At 44.6% G+C, this 21,580-nt stretch overlaps 1 protein-coding gene across 2 annotated transcripts in view; it reads right to left on the reverse strand.

The window, feature by feature from the left end:
* lama3 (laminin, alpha 3) overlaps positions 1-21,580 on the reverse strand; it is a 321,185-nt gene that overhangs the window by 30,961 nt on the left and 268,644 nt on the right. For both annotated transcript variants that reach the window (XM_063060575.1, XM_063060566.1), the window contains exons 48-60: positions 21,452-21,562; positions 19,428-19,539; positions 18,193-18,339; positions 16,724-16,920; positions 13,608-13,724; positions 13,366-13,520; positions 12,332-12,473; positions 9,277-9,379; positions 7,365-7,481; positions 4,266-4,448; positions 3,066-3,205; positions 2,593-2,784; positions 2,353-2,489 (exon numbers count right to left, since the gene is read on the reverse strand). In XM_063060575.1, the coding sequence (XP_062916645.1) occupies positions 2,353-2,489; positions 2,593-2,784; positions 3,066-3,205; positions 4,266-4,448; positions 7,365-7,481; positions 9,277-9,379; positions 12,332-12,473; positions 13,366-13,520; positions 13,608-13,724; positions 16,724-16,920; positions 18,193-18,339; positions 19,428-19,539; positions 21,452-21,562 (1,853 nt within the window). The remainder of the gene's footprint in view (positions 1-2,352; positions 2,490-2,592; positions 2,785-3,065; positions 3,206-4,265; positions 4,449-7,364; positions 7,482-9,276; positions 9,380-12,331; positions 12,474-13,365; positions 13,521-13,607; positions 13,725-16,723; positions 16,921-18,192; positions 18,340-19,427; positions 19,540-21,451; positions 21,563-21,580) is intronic.

Genomic DNA, 21,580 nt, shown 5'->3' on the forward strand with positions numbered 1-21,580 from the left:
AGTAGAGGAGGCCGTGGATAGACATGTCAGAATGGGAATGGGATGTGGAATTAAAATGTGTGGCCACTGGGAGATCCTGCTTTCTCTGGCGGACAGAGTGTAGGTGTTCAGCGAAATGGTCTCCCTGCCTGTGTTGGATCTCACCAATATATAGAAGGCTGCATCGGGAGCATTGGACGTAGTATATCACCCCAGCCGTCTCACAGGTGAAATGTTACCTCACCTGGAAGGACTGTCTGGGGCCCTGAGGAGGAAGTGTAAGGGCATGTGTAGCACTTGTTCCACTTACAAGGATAAGTGCCGGGAGGGAGATCGGTGGGTAGGGATGGTGGGGGGACAGATGAACAAGGGAGTAGTGTAGGGAGCAATCCTTGTGGAAAGCAGAAAGGGGGGGAGAGAAAGATGTGCTTAGTGGTGGGATCCCATTGGAGGTGGTGGAAGTTACGGAGAATTATATGTTGGACCTGGAGGCTGGTGGAGTGGTAGGTGAGGACAAGGGGAACCCTATTCCTAGTGGGGTGGCGGGAGGATGGGGTGGGAGCAGATGTGTGTGAAATGGAAGAGATGCGTTTGAGAGCGGAGTTGATGGTGGAGGAAGGGAAGCCCCTTTCTTTAAAAAAGGAGGACATCTCCTTCGTGCTGGAATAAAAAGCCTCATCCTGAGAGCAGATGCGGTGGAGATGGAGGAATTGCGAGAAGGGGATGGCATTTTTGCAAGACACAGGGTGGGAAGAGGAATAGTCCAGGTAGCTGTGAGGGTCCGTAGGCTTATAGTAGACATCAGAAGATGAGCTGTCTCCAGAGATGGAGACAGAAAGATCTAGAAAGGGGATGGAGGTGTCGGAAATGGACCAGGTAAACTTGAGGGCAGAGTGAAAGTTGGAGGCAAAGTTAATGAAGTCAACGAGCAGGCAGCAGCGCCAATGCAGTCGTCGATGTAGCAAAGGAAAAGTTGGGGACAGATACCAGTATAGGCTTAGAATATGGATTGTTCCACAAAGCCAACAAAAAGGCAGGCATAGCTGGGACCCATACGGGTGCCCATGGCTACACCTTTAGTCTGGAGGAAGTGGGAGGAGCCAAATGAGAAATTATTAAGAGTAAGGACTAATTTCGCTAGACAGAGCAGAATGGTGGTAGAGGGGAACTGGTTAGGTCTGGAATCCAAAAAGAAGCAGAGAGCTTTGAGACCTTCCTGATGGGGGATGGAAGTATACAGGGACTGGACATCCATAGTGAAAATAAAGCAGTGGGGACCAGGGAACTTAAAATCTTTGAAAAAATTCAGATCGAGAGAAGTGTCATGAACATTGGTGGGAAGGGATTGAACAAGGGGGGGATAAAACAGTGTTGAGGTATGCAGAAATGAGTTCAGTGGTGCAGGAGCAAGCAGAGACAATGGGTCTACCTGGACAGGCAGGTTTATGGATCTTGGTAGGAGGTAGAAACGGGAAGTGCGGGGTGTGGGAACTATAAGGTTGGTAGCAGTGGATCAGAGATCCCCTGAGCTGATAAAGTTGGTGATGGTGTGGGAGACAATGGCTGGTGCTCCTTAGTGGGATCATGATTGAGGGGTAAAGGAGAGGAGGTATCCGCGAGTTGTCACTGTGCCTCGGCAAGGTAGAGGTCAGTACGCCAGACTACAACAGCACCCCCTTCAGGTGCTGTTCAGCATGGAAAAAGGTCTTTCAGCCCAATTGACCTATGTCAACTAAGATGCCCATCTAAGCTTGTTGTATTTGTCTGCACTTGCCCCATGTCCCTCTAAACCTTTACATTCCATATGGCTGTCTAAGTACATTTCAAACATTGTTAATGTACCTGCCTCAACCACTCGACCTGGCAGCTCATTCCATGTTCTGACCATTCTCTGCGTGAAAAAAATTGCCCTTCAGGTTCCTATTAAAAGAACTCCCCTCTCAACTTAAACTTTTGCCCTCTAGTTCTTGATTCCCTAACCCTGGGAAAGGGATAAACATGACCAAAGAATGGATAGCCAGAGACCTTTTTAGGGTGGAAATGGCTAATTCAAGGGGGCATAATTTTAAGGTGATTGCAGGAAAGTATAGGAGGATGTCAGAGGAAGGGTTTTTTGTTTGTTGTTTTTTTTTACACAGAATGTACACTGCCAGGGGTGGTGGTGGAGGCAGAGACATTAGGGTCATTTAAAAGACTCTTACAGAGACACAAGGATGAACAAAATATGGAGGGCTCTGTGGGAGGGAATTGTTAGATTGATCTTGGAGTAGTCTTAAAGGTTGGCACAACATCATGGGCCGAAGGCCCTGTACTATACTGATCAATGTTGCACGTAGGTTACAAAAATTCCAATAAATCACTGGATTGCATTACCTCTCAAATTTGATGTGGTCAAAGATTTTATTGCTGACGGTCCTCATATCTGCAATTCTGGTCACTTTACTTCCCAGTTTGTAGATGGCAACCAGCTTGTTATCCTCCAACATCATGCCCATGTAGTCCTTGGAAGTCTGGGGTCAAAGGGAAATAATTTGTAAGGTAGCACATTGAATTGTCTTTTTTCTTGCAAACCCATGCCTTGCTCTAGTCTATTTTGTTATGAAGAATACTCACATTCTTGTGCCCTAGATAGAAAACAAACATGTTCTTGGATTCCTGTCGCTCCTGTCTGCTTTCGTCCCCTCGTGCAATGCTTGGCTGCTTCACATACAAGAGCAGGGATGTATAAGCTTTCAAGTGATCCAGGTTAGTGGGAAGTCGGACCTCTACTCCAGATTCCCCATTGAATTTCATTGCCACGTTTATCTACAAGAGAGAGAAAACACTTCAGCCCAACCAGTCCATGCCGACCAAGATTCCCATTCATCTTTGTCTGACCCATATCCTTCTAAACCTTTCCTATCCACGTACCTGTCCAGGTGTCACACCTGACACAGAAACATGGAGCTGTGAGCCAGCTGGATCAGGTAACATCTTTCTCAGAGATTAGGATTAGTGTGGTGGAGTCGAGGGAATTCAAATAAATATCTGAATCTAGATTTTGACAAAAATGTTGTTGCTGTTACTGAAAGTTTAAACCAACTGACCTTATTTGCAGCTTCCCTGGCCTGGTCAATGAGCTCCCGGATACGGTTTATATTTTTGGAGATATTGTTAACAGGTTGTATTTGGCTCAGATCCTTCAGCTTCTGCACCAGCCCAGGCAGGCTCTCAGTCAAATTCTTCACTGTAAAGGAGAAGAAATATTTCAAGGTCAACCCACATATTTCCTGATGGCACAGAGGGAGGCCATTCTGCCAAATGTATTCATGGTAGTTCACAGGTCAATCTCATTCCACAACTAATTTTTCCTGTTACCCACTCTCCCCTCATTCCTGTTAACTCTTTCCAGTTACTTGCAAGTTTGGGGATTATTAATGCAAAGCCATACTAACGGGTTAAGAAAATTATGCGTCAATGTTACGGAATCAAGGATCTCAACACAAGGCCACTCAGTCTATCATGTCTGGGCTGACTCTTTCAAAGAGGTATCAGTTCTCTTTTTTCCTGACACAGCCATGGTCATCCTTCAACTTCAGCTCTTTATCATGTCTTACAGAAGGAGGCCATTTGGGACACCAAGTCCATACTGGGTCCAGGAGCAGGTTCATCACTTCCATCTCCCAAAATTCACCCCCCCCCGGCACCATTAACTGCCCCAGATTCTACTGCTCACTCACACACTAGGGAAAATCTACAGCAGCTCATTAGTCCACCAAGCCTGCACAGTATGTGGAAGGAAACTGGCACACCCTGGCGAACCCCACGTGGTCACAAAGAGAACATGCAGACAGCACCAGATGTCAGGATTGAACTTGGGTCTTTGGAGCTGTGAGACAGCAGCACGACCTGCAGTATTGCCTTCCTGAGGCACCCTGCCTCCCACCATGAGCATTCTATCTTCTACCCTTGTCCGTCAGATAGAAGGTAAAAAAGCCTGAAAAACACATATCATTAGGCTCAATGGCAGTTTCTATCCCAGTGTTGTAGGACTATTGAGTGGTCCCAGTGTACAATAGGATGGTCTTTTGATCTCACAATCAACCTCATCGTGACTTTGCATCTTATTGTCTGCCTGCACTGCACTTTCTCTGTAACTGCAATACTTCATTCTGCACTCTGCTTGCCTTTTTACTACCACCATGTACCTATGCCTGGCACAATCTGTCTGTGTGGCAGCCAAAACAAAATCTATTTTCTGTATCTTGTACATGAACCAATATCAAAATCAAAACCATTCAACGAACCTGATTCTTCTGCTTCATTCAGCACTGTGTTAAAATCAGTAATGTTTGGAATCGTTTGAGCGGTTCTGTTTAAGTTTTGTACTTCAATGATTATTGGTTGTAATTTAGCCATCACTCCAGTTGCAATGTCGTTCGCTCCTTTGGCCGTGGCATTTGCTTGGACTAAGGTCTTCCCCACATCATCTGATGAAAGAAACACATTTATTTCCTTGAATAACATTAGGAAGGATTAAATTGAGGACCCCACCTCCGTCAAGTGAAGGAGGAGTATGTAAGGATGTTGCCAGGACATAGGGACTGAGTCATAGGGAGAGGTTGGACATTCTAGGACATTATTTTTGCAACATAGGAGGCTGAGGGGTGAATTATAGACGTGTATAAGCTCATCAGGGCTATTGATAGAGGGAATGCACTCAGTCTTTTTCCCCAGTGTTGGGGATTCAAAAACTAGAGAGCATAGTTTTAAGGTGAGTAAGGAGAGATTTAAGAGGAACTTGAGGGACAACTTTTTTTTAAAAACACAGAGAGTGGTATTTATAAGATCATAAGATATAGGAGCAGAAGTAGGCCATTTGGCCCATCGAGTCTGCTCTGCCATTCAATCATGGGCTGATCCAAATCTTCCAGTCATCCCCACTCCCCGCCTTCTCCCCATACCCTTTGATGCCCTGGCTAATCAAGAACCTATCTATCGCTGCCTTAAATGCATCCAGTGACTTGGCCTCCACAGCCACTCGTGGCAACAAATTCCACAGATTTACCACCCTCTGACTAAAGTAATTTCTCTGCATCTCTGTTCTAAATGGACGCCCTTCAATCCTGAAGTTGTGCCCTCTTGTCCTAGACTCCACTACCATGGGAAATTACTTTGCTATATATATAATCTGTTCAGGCCTTTTAACATTCAGAATGTTTCTATGAGATCCCCCCTCATTCTCCTGAACTCCAGGGAATACAACCCAAGAGCTGCCAGACATTCCTCATACAGTAACCCTTTCATTCCTGGAATCATTCTCTTGAACCTTCCCTGAATCATCTCCAAAGTCAGTGTATCCTTTCTAAAATAAGGAGCCCAAAACTGCACACAATACTCCAAGTGTGGTCTCACGAGTGCCTTATGGAGCCTCAAAATCACATCCCTGCTCTTTTATTCTGTACCTCTAGAAATGAATGCCAACATTGCATTCACCTTCTTCACCACCAACTCAACCTGGAGGTTAACCTTTTGGGTATCCTGCACAAGGTCTCCCAAGTCCCTTTGCATCTCTGCATTTTGAATTCTCTCTCCTTCTAAATAATAGTCTGCCCGTTTATTTCTTCCGCCAAAGCGCATGACCACACACTTTCCAACATTATATTTCATTTGCCACTTCTTTGCCCATTCCCCTAAACTATCTCAGTCTTTCTGTAGGCTCTCTGTTTCCTCAACACTACCCGCTCCTCCGATGATCTTTGTATTATCCGCAAATTTAGGCATAAATCCATTAATCTCACAGTCCAAATCATTGATATACATCGTAAAAAGCAGCCCGACCCCTGTGGAACTCCGCTGGTAACCGGTAGACAGCCAGAATAGGATCCCTTTATTCCCACTCTCTGCTTTCCGCTGATCATCCAACGCTCCACCCATGCTAGTAACTTCCCTGTAATTCCATGGGCTCTTATCTTGCTAAGCAGCTTCATGTGTGGCACTTTGTTAAAGGCCTTCTGAAAATCCAAGTACACCACGTCTACTGCATCTCTTTTGTCTACCCTGCTTGCAATTTCCTCAAAAAAAAAATTGCAATAGGTTAGTCAGGCAGGATTTTCCTTTCAGGAAACTATGCTGGCTTTGGCCTATCTTGTCATGTGCCTCCAGATATTCCATAATCTCATCTCTAACAATCGATTCCAATAACTTCCCAGCCACCAATGTCAGGCCAACAGGTCTATAGTTTCCTTTCTGCTGCCTCCCACCCTCGTTAAATAGCAGAGTAACATCTGCAATTTTCCAGTCGTCCGGTACAATGCCAGAATCTATCAATTCTTGAAAGATCATTGTTAATGCCTCTGCAATCTCTCCAGCTACTTCCTTCAGAACCTGAGGGTGCATTCCATCAGGTCCATGAGACTTATCCACACTCAGACCTTTAAGCTTCCTGAGCACCTTCTCAGTCGTAATTTTCACTGCACATACTTCACTTCCCTGACACTCTTGAATGTCCGGTATTCTGCAGATGTCTTCCACTGTGAAGACTGATGCAAAATACGCATTCAGTTCCTCTGCCATCTCTGCAGCTCTCATTACAATATCTCCAGCATCATTATCTATCGGTTCTATATCTACTCTCAAGTCTCTTTTACCCTTTATATACTTAAAAAAGCTCTTAGTATTTTCTTTGATATCAGTCGCCAGATTCCTTCCATAACTCATCTTTTTCTTCCTAATGACCTTCTTAGTTACCTTCTGCAAGTTTTTAAAAGCTTCCCAATCCTCTATCTTCCCACTAGCTTTGGTTTCCTTGTATGCCCTCTCTTTTGCTTTTCCTTTGGCTCTGACTTCACTTGTCAGCCATGGTAGTGTCCTTCTTCCCTTTGAAAATTTCTTATTTGGAATATATCTGCTTGCACTTCCTTTATTTTTTTTACAGAAACTCCAATCATTGCTGCTCTGCTGTCCTTCCTATTAGTGTCCCTTTCCAGTCAACCTTGGTCATTTCCCCTCTCATGTCTTTGTAATTCCTTTATTCCACTGAAATATCGACACATTGGAATTTAGTTACTCTTTCTTAAATTTCAAAGTGAACTCAATCATATTGTGATCACTGTTCCCTAAGGGTTCCTTAACCTTAAGCTCTCTTATCACCTACGGATCATTGCACTAAATTTATGAGGAATGAGCTGCCAGGGGAAGTTGTTGAGGCAGTATTTTAACAACTTTATAAGTGTAGTTGGACAGGTACATGGAATCGTTGTACCATGGATTGGAAAGGTTTGGAAAGCTATGGGCCAAACACTGGCAAATGGGACACCTTGGTCAGCATGGACTAGTGGGGCTGAAGGACCTGTTTCCATGCTGTGTGACTCCGTGACTCTCGGTTCAAAGCCTGACCACTCTACCTCTGTTTATTTGCTTCAGCTTCTGCTGAAGACTTGCAAGATCAGTCTTCAGTTGATTTTTCTTCTCAGTCCCTTCCTCAAGGCGTTCTTTCACATCTTGGAGACTCGGGATTACATCTGAAGAAGGACAAGAGAAAAAACGTTTTTACATGTGCAAGTATTTGAGAGTCTAGGAATGTAAATAGAGGTTCAGAGTACTAGGCCTCTGCATGAGAAGGTCTAGTCTACAAACAAGACCATAAGGCCATAAGACATAGGAGCAGATTAGGCCATTTGGCCTATCAAAATTGCTCTGCCATTCAGTTATGGCTGTTTAATTTTCCATCGCAAACCCATTATAAGATTAGCTTTATTTGCCGCAAGTGTATTGAAACATCGAAACATACTGTGAAATGGGTTATTTGCATCAAATCAAATCAACAAGGTTTGTGCTGGGCAGCCCACAAATGTCGCCATGCTTCCTACGGTATCAGAGAATGCCACAACTCACTAACCCTAACTGGGTGTCTTTGGAATGTGGGAGGAAACCCACACTGTCATGGGTAAGAACGTACAAACTTCTTCCAGTCAGTGGTGGGAATCGAACCCCCATCTTACAGCTGGCACAGTAAAGCGAGGTGCTAACTGCTCCACTACCATGCTGCTATTTTCCTGCCTTCTCCCTGTCACCTTTGATGCCCTTACTAATCAAAAACCCAGTAACTTCTGCTTTATATATACCCAGTGACTTGGGTTCCACAGCCGTCTACGGCAATGAATTCTACAGATTCACCACCCTCTGGTTACAGAAATTCCTCCTCATCTCTGTGGTAAAGGAACCTTCTTCTATTCTGAGTCTGTTCCCTCTGGACTTGAACTCTACCTCTATTGGAAACATCCTCTCCATGTTTTATCTATCTACACCTTTCACTATTTGGTGGGATTCAATGAGATCCCTCCCATTCTTAAGAACATAAGAAGCAGGAGCAGGAGTAAGTTATCTGGCCTGTCGAGCCTGCTCTGCCATTCAGTAAGACCATGGATAACCTGGCTGTGGATTCAGCTCCACCTGCTTCTCTCTTCCCCAAACCCCTAATATCCCCTACTATGCAAAACTCAATCTAACTGTGGCTCAATAATATAGCCTCTACTGCTTCCTTGGGCGGAGAGTTCCGCAGATTCTCGGAAAAGCAGTTTTTATTTTATTTTTATTTTTATTTATAGATACAACATGGTAACAACCTCTTTTGGTCCATGCCGTCCAATTACACGCATGTGACCAATTAACCTGTACGTCTTTGGAACGTGGGAGGAAACTGGAACACCCACATGCGGTCCTGGGGAGAACGTACAAACTAATCACAGACAGCGGCAGAATTGAACCCGGGTCACTGGCGCTCTAATTGAGTTATGCTAACCACTACACTACCATGCCATCCCCATTCTCATCTCTATCGTAAATGCATCCCACCGAACTTTGATGCCATGTACCCTAGATCTCGTCTCACTGCCAATGGAAACAACTTTCCTGTCTATGATTTCTACCCTTTTCATAATTTTATATGTTTCTATAAGGTTCCTTCTTATTCTTGCTGTTGGCTCATTTCCTGCTATTTAGAATATAGGAAATAGAATGGTACAGTGCTGGACCGGCCATTCAGCCCACAATTTGTGCCATTCTTGTGGCTAATTTATAATAAATGTCCTTCTCTTCTACTTGTTCCATATCCTTCCATTCCTTCATATCTATGTCTGTCTAAAAGTCATTTAATTACACCAAATTACCTACTTCCATTACTACCCCTGGTAACCCTCTCCAGGCATCTACACTCTCTGTAAAGGAAAAAATTGCCCAACAGCTTTAAACTTCCCCCCTCTAAGTTTAAAGGCACATATAAATACCATGGACACCCAAGTTGATTAAATACTTTACCTGTCTTCAGCATCTTTTCAGCATTTTTTGCCAAGGAGAGGACTCTGTCACTCTCTCTGTTGACCTCAGCTGCTTGTCCAGGCAAATCTTCATCCACCACCGTCTAAACATACAATGAACAAGGTCAATATTTCAACTTTGGGTGAAGTGCTCATCCATTCTGTCATGGCACTGAGCAGCACAGAAACAAGCCAGTCAGACCACTGTGACCATGCTGACCCATGTATCTTGCTGCCTTAGTAAAGCAACCAACATAAACAAAATCCCACCCACCCCAGACATTCACTCTTTTTCCCTCTCCCATGGTCCTTAATATGATAAGCTGGACTCACGGCCTCACAATTCAGCTCACTGTGGCTTTGCACCTTCACGTCCCCCTGCACTGCACGTTCTCTGTAGTTGCTATACTTTATTTTGCATTATGTTACTCTTTTCCCTTATACTAGTTCAATGTACAGTTGTAATGAAATTATCTGCATGCAGAACGAAGTTTTTCACTGTACCTAGGTAAACAGAATAATAACAAACTTGTTTACAAATTACCAGCACTTGGTCTGTTACCTTCCTCATCTCATCTTAAATGTTGTGAGATGCTCTGCCTCCAACATGCCATCAGGCAGCAGACTCCAGGTTCCAACCCCTCTTTAGGTAGGAACATTCTTCCTCCAATCCTCTCCAAGTCTCCTTTACCCTAAACTTTTGCCCTCTGCAATGGGGGAAAGTTTCCTAAAATCCACTTTATCTATGCTGCTCACGACTTTGTACATCTTTCAGGTTTCCTGCGCTCCGGAGGTAATGAACGCTGCCTATTACTGAGATGCTTCAACTAAGGCAACATAGAACAGAGAATGGAAGAGCACAGGAACAGGCCCTTCAACCCACAATCTTGTGTTGAGCAAGATGAACTAGTGATGCCTAATTACACTAATCCCTTCTGCCTCCACATGGTCCATATCCCTCCAGTTCATGTATCAGTCCAACAACCTGTTAAATATCCCTATCGTATCTGACTTCATCAGCACCATTTCAAGCATCCACTGCTTTCAATGTGAACAAAAACTTTCCCAGCCCATCTCCACTGAACTTTACCCTTCTCGCTTAATATGCACACCTTTTTATATTAGACATTTTGACCTTGTGCCAATTATATTGGCTGGCTACTCTATCATTGTCTTTCATAATTTTAGAAACCTCTATCGGGTCTCCCTTCTGCCTCTGAAGCTCCACAGAAAACTACCCACGTTTGCACACCCTCTCCCCATCCTGGTGAATCTCCTCTGCACCCTCTCCAGTGCACTCACTGCATTCCCATAGTGTGGCGACCAGAAATGCACACAGTGTTCCAGCTGTGGCCCAAACAACGTTTTACTAAGTTGTGCCATAACTGCCTGTTCTTAAGTTCTCTGCCCTAACTAAGGAAGGAGAACAAATTTGTAAGTTCTCCCCTTGACCACGTGTTTTCTTCAGTTACCCCAGTTCCCTCTCACACTCCAAAAAACACATAGGTCTGTAGGCTAATCGGTCACGTGGATGTTATTGGGCAGTGTGGGATCTCTGGGCTGGAAGGGCCGGTTACTGTGCTGTATCTCTAAATAAAAATAAATAAAATCCCATATAACACACATCAAACTTGCTGGTGAACGCAGCAGGCCAAGCAGCATCTGCAGGAAGAGGTGCAGTCGACGTTTCAGGCCGAGACCCTTCATCAGGACTGAAATCCCATACGCCTGCTTCACCATCCCAGTTACCTGAGCTGTCACCTTCCTTCCCTTGGTTACCAAACATCCTCCAATCATCAGAACAGAATCAGAAGCAGGAGGCGGCTATTTGGCCCCTCATTTCTGCTTTCCCAGTCAATAAGATCATGGCTGATCTTTTACCTTCAATTCCTCCACTAACACCACATCATTTAATTCCATTACAGTCTAACACTATGCCAATTTCTGGCTGTACTCAGTGTCTGAGAGAATTGCAAAGATTCCCGACCCTCTGGGTGAGGAACTTTCTTCTCCATTCATGGATAAGATCCACCTCTTTAATTTACTCATGCTAGTGATGAACTCCTGAGGTCCCATTCTACCTTGTTGTGGTCATGCGCTTTACCTGTCAGCCTGCACTTCATGTCCTCTGTAACTGTAATATTCTGCATTCTGTTTCCCTCTGTACTACCTCGCTGTACCTATGTATTGCATGATCTGTCTGAATGGAACACAGACAGGAGGTTTTTACTGTATCTCAGTATGTAATCAATTGCAACCCACCCTCCCATGTCTCTGCATCTTCACCAGCCCTTCAGTCATCTCTCCCCCCCCCCCACCCCCAAACATCTCTGCTTGACCACAACTCTCTCTGGAAGCTTGCTGTTCTTTGACAAACTTACCCCAGCTCGTGTGCCAGCACTGATTTTACATTTACCCGCAGAGTGTCACCTTGGTCTCCACGCCCCCAGCTCGTGTGCCAGCACTGATTTTACATTTACCCGCAGAGTGTCACCTTGGTCTCCACGTTCCCAGCTCGTGTGCCAGCACTGATTTTACATTTACCTGCAGAGCGTCACCTTGGTCTCCACGTTCCCAGCTCGTGTGCCAGCACTGATTTTACATTTACCCGCAGAGTGTCACCTTGGTCTCCACGTTCCCAGCTCGTGTGCCAGCACTGATTTTACATTTACCCGCAGAGTGTCACCTTGGTGTCCATGTCCCCAGCTCGTGTGCCAGCACTGATTTTACATTTACCTGCAGAGCGTCACCTTGGTCTCCACGTTTCCAGCTCGTGTGCCAGCACTGATTTTACATTTACCCGCAGAGTGTCACCTTGGTCTCCACGTTCCCAGCTCGTGTGCCAGCACTGATTTTACATTTACCTGCAGAGCGTCACCTTGGTCTCCACATTCCCAGCTCGTGTGCCAGCACTGATTTTACATTTACCCGCAGAGTGTCACCTTGGTCTCCACGTTCCCAGCTCATGTGCCAGCACTGATTTTACATTTACCCGCAGAGTGTCACCTTGGTGTCCATGTCCCCAGCTCGTGTGCCAGCACTGATTTTACATTTACCTGCAGAGCGTCATCTGCTGCTCCCTCTGCCCTCTTTGCCGCTGCTTCTGCCTTATTCACTGCGTTGATTATATCCTCATAGGCATTCGAAACATTGATAACTCGCTGCAGTAAGGAGTCCTGGTTTACTTCCTCTGTGGCTCTGGTACACAGAACATAGAATGTAAAACAGTTCAACACAGGAACAGGCCCTTCAGCACACAATGTTGTGCCAGACCAATCAAATAACTAACTAAACTAATCTTTTCTGCCTACACAATGTCTATATCCTTCCATTTTCCTCACAGCAATAAGCCTATACTAAACAATCCTTAAAAGTCTCCAGTGTTTCTGCCTCTTCCACACCCGTATAGATTAAATGGACTGAAGGGGCTGTGTCTCTGTTGCAATGCTCTATGACTCAGTTACCAAATTACTAAAATCTCTCACCTCAACTTTAATCTCATTGTATCCCATAATGGACAGTCAACTCTTTCTTAAGAATTTATTGACTGAAAAGTTAAAATTCTTAGCAGGCTCAACAGTGTGGAGTGAAAGAGGATGTTTCTGCAGCTGATTAGTCTACAATCAAGGCTCACAGTCTCAGAATAAGGGCTTATTCTTTCAGGACTTAACTAGAGAGAAATTTCTCCACCCCAAGGGTGGTAAACCTCGACACAAGAAGAAATGGAGACTCAAATCATATCCAGGATGAAGATAGTTAGAACAGGCGAGTGTCCATGAGGGAAAATCAACTGTAATTGAATGTCTTATTCCAATTTCTCACAAAATGCTGGAGGAACTCAACAGGTCAGTCAGCATCTATGAGGAATAAGTAGTCAATCATTTGGGCTGAGACTCTTTGTCAGTCCTGATGAAAGACCTTGGCTTGAAACATTGACTGTTCATTTCTCTCCATAGATGCCGTCTGACCTGCCAAATTCTGATTGTTTGTTTCTCCAGACCAAGCAGGCGTTTGATTAGGCCACACGGCCTTGTGAACCATTCACTGACTCATGACTCCACTTTCTTGCTTCTTTCCCCTCCCCTCTCACCTCTGGAGTTGCTTCGAGAGCTGATCCAATTTACTTGCGTGCCCTTCTGCTTGGATCACTTTAGGCTCCTTGCTGGTTGCTTCCGTGAGATATTTAATCTTTTCATTAAGCAATGTTAAGGCACCATCTAACTCAGCTCCTTGTCTTTCATAGTCCTGGTGAATTTAAGCAGGGCAAAATTAAGAGGCAAATATTCTTTTTGATAGCCTCTAGAAAATGTTCTTGTGAAGAACGCTTCTTACCTCCTGGCTAGCATCCAGCATACGAAGCATGCTTTTCAGTTTGCCGAGAGTGTTATCAGCCATTTTAATCAAATTTGAGGTTTCCAGCTTTTTATTTTCCAATTCATCATGTCTTTCCTGTGGGAGAAATCTGAAATGTGAATCTTCATCTCCAATTTCAACTTGTTGTGACTCTTGCATCTATATGTCTGCCTATATTTAATTTTTTTAATATGTCATTGTAACACAATAAAGTTCAAAGTAAATTTATCATCGAAGTACACTATCCTCTACACTTTTTTTCTTTTGTACAGTACCACCTTAATGCACCTATGCACTGCATGATTTATCCTGCAGCACACAAACAAACTCTTTTCACTAAATCTTGGTCTATGTAACAATAATGAATCAATTATCAGTTATACTTCCAACATTTTCCAAGGATCAGAATCAGGTTGTGAAATTTGTTGTCGGAGCAGCAACAGAATTCAATACATAAAAATTACTACAGGTTAGAAGAAGAATATATACAAATAAATAAATAGTGCAAAGAGAGAGCAAACTGGTGAGGTAGTGTTCAGAGACCACTCAGAAATTTGATGGTGGAGAGGAGGAAGTTGTTCCTAAAATGTTGAATGTGCATCTTCAGGCTCCTGTCCCTCCTCCCTGATGGTAGCAATGAGAAGACATGTCCAGGATGGTGATGCTTCCAGGATTTGAGGGACTGGGTTATGGAGAAAGGTTGAGCAGGTTGAGATATTTTTCATTGGCACATAGGAGAGCGAGAGGTGATCTTCTAGAGGTGTATAAAATGAGTGGGCGGAGGTGGGGGCATAGATAGAATGAATGCACTCAGTCTTTTATACAGGGTTGAGGAATCAAAAACTAGAGGGCATAGGTTTACAATGAGAAGGATGTTACAACTTGATGGTCAACTTTTTAATACAAAGGCTGGCATGTAAGTGGAATCAGCTGCCAGAGGAGGAGGTTGAGGCAGGTACAATAACAACTTTGAAAAGAATTACAAACACAAGGAAATCTGCAGATGCTGGAAATTCAAGCAACACACACAAAATGCTGGTGGAACGCAGCAGGCCAGGCAGCATCTATAGGAAGAAGTACAGTCTCGACCCGAAACGTCGACTGTACTTCTTCCTATAGATGCTGCCTGGCCTGCTGCATTCCACCAGCATTTTGTGTGTGTTGCTTTAAAATAGTTGCACAGGTACCTGAATTGCAAAGGTTTAGAAGGTTATGGGCCAAATGCGAGCTTGGAAGGGGGAAGATAGCTGATATAAAAAGGTGAGGGAGAGGATTGGAACAAGAGTTGGCACGTGATACGTGGATCAAGCTGAGTGCGGGGGAAAGGCAGATGAGGAGTGGGAACAAGAGGTGGAAATGACCAAGGGTGGAAGAAGAATGATAGGAGAGGACAGTGGAGCATGGAATAGAGGGAAGGAGCTGAGGAGGGGGACTGGTGGGAGGAGTGTGTGGGTGATGGGCAGTTGGAGATAGAGATAGATAGCGTGAGAAAAACAGATGAATAGCTGACTGCTAGTACCAGTTCCGTACCAAGAGATGTTGCTGAAGTGTTTGGAATAGGCCGCCTTGCTTTAGCCAAAATCAGATCTTTTCAGTGTTTCCAGTGAATGTGGATCAGTGTTACACGTAGATAGATATCACTCAGACCGAAACAGTCTCCTGAGAATTTCCACACATACAGTGCTAACTCCATATACCACAACCCCTTACTCCACATTCTTTAATAACTTGCAAAATGTATAATCAATATATTTCATTCCTCATTCACAAATGTTGCTGTTGTACCTGCTTCAACCACTTTGGCAGCTTGTTTCATATACTGACCACTCTGTGTGTGGAGAAGTTGCCCCTCGGGTCCCCTTTTAAATCTCTCCCTCTCACCTTAAACCTATGCTTTTTAGCTTTTCCCCTGGGAAAAAGGCTGCATGCATTCACCATTGAGTGTTTAAAAGACACTTGGACGGGTACGTGGAGAGGAAAGGTTTCGAGGGAACTGTCAAATACAGGCAAATGGGACTAGCTTACAGGGGCATCTTGTCCAGCATGGATGAATTGGGCTGAAACCCTTTACTTTTCATACCAAAGTCTTAATTGGACCATTTAATAAAAAAAAACTACAGATGGTGGAAATCTAAAATAAAATCACAATCCTCCCCCACCATCCAGGCCACCTACAAGAGGCAGTGCCCCAAGAAGGCAGCAACCACCATTAAGGATCCTTACCATCTAGAACACATCTAGATGGTGACCTTTTAATCAGTTGTGAGGGGTAATTCCTGTACTATAGCAAATAGTAAGGAAATAAGGAATGTGGATGAGTGGGGGATCTAGGGTTCCTAGGGTATAGCTCTTTGAAGGTGGCAATCCAAGATAGGAGGGTGGTGAAGATGGTGTACAGGTATAAGATGGGGCATAGAATGTGAAAGTTGGGATATTATGTTACACTGTTTAGACTACATTTGGCGTATTGTCAAAGTTCTGGTCATTACACTATAGGAAGGGTGTGATCACACTGGAAAGGGAGCAGAGGAGATTCAGTAGGATGTTGCCTGACTTGGAGGATATTAGCCATGGGGAGACTGTGAATAGATAGGGCTTGTTTTCCCTGGATTGACTGAGACTGGGGGATGACCCGATCGAGGTTTATAAGATTAGGAGAGATATAGAAGAGTTAAAGAGTCGAAGTCTTTTTCTCTTACTATGGGTATCAAAAACAAGCAGGCAGAGGTTTAAGGTGAAGGGGAGAGATTTAAAGGAGATCTGAGGGACGTTTGTTTTACACAGAGAGTAGTTGATATTTGGAACACACTGCCAGAGGAGACGGTGGAATCAGCCAGAGTAGCTATGTTTAAGGGACACTTAGGCACTCGGATAGGCAAGGCATAGAAGGACATGGTCCTAATGGGGGCAAATGGGTTAGGTGCCCATGGGAAGAAGGACAGTATGGACATGGTGGCTGAAGGGCCTGTTTCTGTGCTGTATGACTCCATGACTCTGTGCTTTTCTGTTTTTATTTCTTAATCATGTACAATTGATCAGGAAGTAACCTTAGAGAAAAAAAATAGTTAAATTATTTTCATACAACCAATTGTCACCTTAATAGCTTCTAATGCGATGGAATTGATTTTGTTAATATCTTCAGCTTTTTTGGTTAAGTTTGCTGCTTCATTCATTGACTCTTGAAGATCCATTAGTTTGGCCAGATATGAACTTAATGCATCCTTTATATCAGTGGCAAGCAATTTGTTCTTGTCGATATTTTTTAACAGGGTATTCTTAATACGATCAAGCACTGTGAGATTATAAACAAAGAACTTTGGTTACAAGGCAACAGATAACACAAAAGTAAAACAAAGCAGTTCAAGCAGACACTATCCAGCTCACAGGGTAGAGAGTATTACATACTGTATTCATAATACAGCAACATTCACAAAATGTCATCCTGAAGAACTTCCTTATTGATTGGTTTGCCTGCATTTATTGTCCATTCTTATCTGGATCATGGGCCACCTGGTATGACAGGCCAGAGTATGTAATAACAACCATTGCCCATTCTCGGTAAACCCTTTCGAATCCCCAGCTGCTGTGGTGGGACTTGAACACATCACTGGGTCCGCACACCCAACCTCTGTATGCGAGATCAGTAATTCAACTAACCACACGAGAAAGCAGGAGCAGGAGTAGGCCACTTCGCCCCTCAAGCCTGTCCTACCATTTCATGTCATCATGGCCGTGCCACTTCTGTGGCAGACCCACGCACCTCTCAGTTAGTCAATTATTTATCTAGCTCCACTTCAGTACCTCTAATGGTCTGAAACTCACTCGCCCTCATATTAATAGTGGCTCCTTGATGCCCGGAAATTATATACAATATCCCGGAAATAAATTTTTTTGAGAGCGAGTGAGCGAGAGAGAGAGAGAGAGAGAGAGCAAGAGAGAGCGCGAGAGAGCAAGCACGAGAGCGACCACGAGAGAGACAGCAAGAGAGCGAGTGCCCGCGCAAGAGAGAGAGTGCACGCTATGGCAGAGTGTTCCAAAAAATAAAACGTACATCACCCCAGACGTACCCCTGCCTAATAGGGGTCAAAAATAATGACAGTGTTGCTCACTGTACTGTTTGCAACAGTGACTTTTCTATTGCCCATGGTGGGTTAAGACTGTAAAAGACATGTTGAGGCGAGTTTAACAGGTGTCATTTGTTCATTAGCATAGCTAATGTTATTTAAACTAGCTGGCTAGCTGCTAAGGAGCTACTCTATTGCAGACATCCCACCTCTCCCGCAAATTGATGATGCTACCTCCCTGAAATGAGTTTTTGCAGGGTGGGATGTCTGAGAATGATATGTCCTGATGTGGGAAAATGGGAATAGTGTAGATGGATAAAGAGGGCAGCATGGATATGTTGGGCTGAAGGACCTGCTTCTATGTTGTACAACATTATGACCTTCGGCTCTTTGAGTGAGCTCAACATTGAACTCAACTGGGCCTTCAGCCAATCAGCAACTCTGAAGAAAGGTGATCAGAAACACTTTGGTTGATGCACAGGAGGAGTTGCAGTTCTTACATCTCTCCGACTCGGTCTTCTCTCTTTCAGCCACTTCCTTCTCTTTATCAAAGTTGAGGTTTCTCATCTCATTGAGCATTCGTTCAACCTCAGCCAATTTCTGCGCACTGGTCCCTGAGTCAATGGTGTTCAGCTTCTTAATGAGACCTGAAATGGAAAAGAAACAGTGGAGGAGGATTCCTTTCTCATTCAGTTTTTGAAAACATTTCATTCTAATGCGGTGTGAAAATAACCAGTTCCTGCAACTCGTGCCAAACCCCAATTATACTACTACTCTGGCATTTGGCAACTCGTGCCAAGCCCTGATTATAGTGCTGCTCTGGCACTTGGCAGCCCTGAGCACTGGAACATTGGAACTGGTATTGGTCTAAGTAGGTCCAAGCTCCACTCCAGAAACTCCAGCACAACACTTGGCACTAAGGGAACCCTGCACTGCCAGAGGTGCCAACTTCCAGATCAAACAGATGTCCCTACTACCATCACATGGTACTTTTTTGAAGTAGGATAGGTTTGGGGAAAGGTCCTCCTTAGATCCTGAGCCAATTATATATATCCCTATTTCCTTGACATAGAAAGAAACCACCTGGCCCATCAAGTCAATGCCAGCTCACAGAGGAATTCCATTCCCCTACTAATATCCCCTGTAATTTACCCTTTCTACATTTCCATCAGATTCCCCAGATTTTTGCCTCAGTTACACACTAGGGCAACATATATCAGCCAGGTATCCCACCAGTCTTGTCTCTTTGGGATGTGGAAGGAGCACCAAGTAGTCATTACTAATAAGAGATTATCTGGCCATTATTGGAATCTTGCTGTGTACTAATTGGCCCTATAGTGATGCAGCTAGTGGAGCTGCCAGCTCACAGCTCCAGAGACCTGGGTTCAATCCCAATTTCTGGTGCTGTCTGTGTGGAGTTTGCACGTTCTCCCTGTCAATGTGGATTTCCTTTGAGGGCTCCCATTTCTTCCCATGTCCTAAAGACGTGGGTTGGTGGATTACTTGGCCACTGTGAATTGTGTCCAGTACGTGGCTGAGTTGGACCGTGTTTCCATGAGTCTGATCGGCTGTTGCTTTCCCTAATGTACTTCACAAGAACCTCATTGAATGTGAAACTCTTCAAGACATCAGGGGAGCTGAAATTTAACAGCAATATAAAAGTCTCCTCTCCCCTCATATCCCAGATCCACAGAGGGTTACCCTGACCTTCCTCCTTCCTCAGGAATCAGCTTACCTGAGATGGCAGACACCACATTTTCGATGTTGGTCAGCATCTCTCGCGCCTCTCGTGTGGTCTCATCGATCGACGTGAGCAGCTGCTGGGTGCTGCGGGAATTCTTTTCTGCCTGGAGATAACACATTGTTGGGTCTTAGAACATGTGGCTGGAAACTGGAGCAACACAAAACACTGGAGGAACTCAGTGGGCCAGGCAGCATTTGTGGGAGGGGGGAATGGACAATCAACGCTTTGGGTCGAGACTCTTCATCTGGACTGAGAGATAGTGGGGAGATAGCCAGTGTAAAGAGGTGAGGAGGAAGGGTGGGACAAGAGCTGGCAGGTGATGGGTGGATCCACCTGAGGATATGTGATAGGCAGATGGAGGAGGGGAGATTAGGAATAGCAACAGACCACCATTTACAGTCCTTTGCCAACTCCACCAATCACCTCCTGTAGATGGTGGAATCTGACAGGAGAGGAAGGTGGAGCATGGAACCAAATAAAGGATGTTTGGAAGGCAGATGGAAACAGTGGGGGAAGGGACCCATTGGGAGGGGTGTGCAAGTGATTGGCAGATGGAGAGGGGAAAGAAATGGGGTGATAGAGTCTGGGTGGATTAGGAGAGTGAAAATACTTATTATTTATTTTGGCGATTCAGCGTAGAGGAGGTCCTTCTGACCCTTTGAGCCATGCTGCCCTAGCAACTCCTGACAAACCCCATCAAGCCTAACCTAATCACAGGACAATTTACAATGACTAACTAACCTACCCGCTACATCTTCGGACCGTGGGACGCGGAGAAAACCCACACAGTCCACGGGGAGGTCATACAGAGGCTCGTTACGTAACGGCGCCAGGATTGAACTCTGAAATCTGGGAAGCCCCGAGCTGTAATAGCATTGTGCCAACTGCTACAGCAGAGATGGGACAGTCACTGCAAGCTGGAAACAGTGCTGGGTTTGCCACAGAGAAAATGAACTATGGGCCGGTGGTCCCACCTAGATCCAAGCACAACCCTTAACAGACAGTCCAGGTTGTGGTAGCCCCCCAGGCCAGGCACCGTGATTGTGCACAGGAGAAAATCCCTCTTTCCTAAAGTTTTTCCAAGTCCTTTCTGGAAGCTCCTGAATAACCTGCTTCTACTGCTCGCTCAGACGGTGCATCACCAGTTCTACCTGCTGGGTAATTTCCTCTCCTGTGTTCCCACAGATTTCTTCAAACCTGTGCCCTCCATGACCTATGGCTTGTTCAAACCTTCCCAACTTCGAGATCCTATCCAAACTGCTCTGGCAAGAATTTCTCTAGAACTTTACACTTCAATAAAGCTTTTCTCTTTGGAGCAATGGAGGATAAGAGGTGACTTGATAGAGATGTACAAGATGATAAGAGGTATTGATAGAATGGACAGCCAGAGATATTTTCCCTGGGCAGTAATAGTTAATAATGAGAGGGCACGGTTTTAAGGTGATTGAAGTAAAGTATATGGGGGACATGAGGAATTCTACAGATGCTGGAAATTCAAGCAACACACATCAAAGTTGCTGGTGAACGCAGCAGGCCAGGCAGCATCTCTAGGAAGAGGTACAGTTGACGTTTCAGGCTGAGACCCTTCGTCAGGATTCGGCCTGAAATGTCGACTGTACCTCTTCCTAGAGATGCTGCCTGGCCTGCTGCGTTCACCAGCAACTTTGATGTGTGTTGCAGGTATATGGAGGATGTTAGAGGCAAGTTGTTTTTTTTTTAAACAAAGAGAGTGGTGGGTGCGTCAAATGCACCACCATGGCTGGTGGTAGAGGCAGATACATTAGGGAGATGTGGAAGACTCTTGGATAGGCACATGAAGGAAAGAAAAATGGAGGGCTATGTGGGAGGGAAGGGTGAGATTGATTTTGGAGAATGCTATAAGGTCATTTTAACATCAAGGGCCGGAGGGCTTGTACTGCGCTGTAGTGTTCTATGAAGGTTCTGCCTTATTTCACCAATATCCTACAGCCTTTTAAAGACAAGTTAAACATTTAAAAACAGGAGAAGATGCTTGCCTTTTCTTCGAGCGCATTAATATCTTGAATGAGATTCATGTTGTCACTCTCCAGGTTGTCAGTCCTTTTCACCTGATCATTAACTATATCTCGATAGTCATCCAGCTCATCCTGAAACAGGGAACAAAT

This window comes from Mobula hypostoma, chromosome 1 (genome assembly GCF_963921235.1).
Source record: "Mobula hypostoma chromosome 1, sMobHyp1.1, whole genome shotgun sequence".
NCBI lineage: Eukaryota > Metazoa > Chordata > Chondrichthyes > Myliobatiformes > Myliobatidae > Mobula > Mobula hypostoma.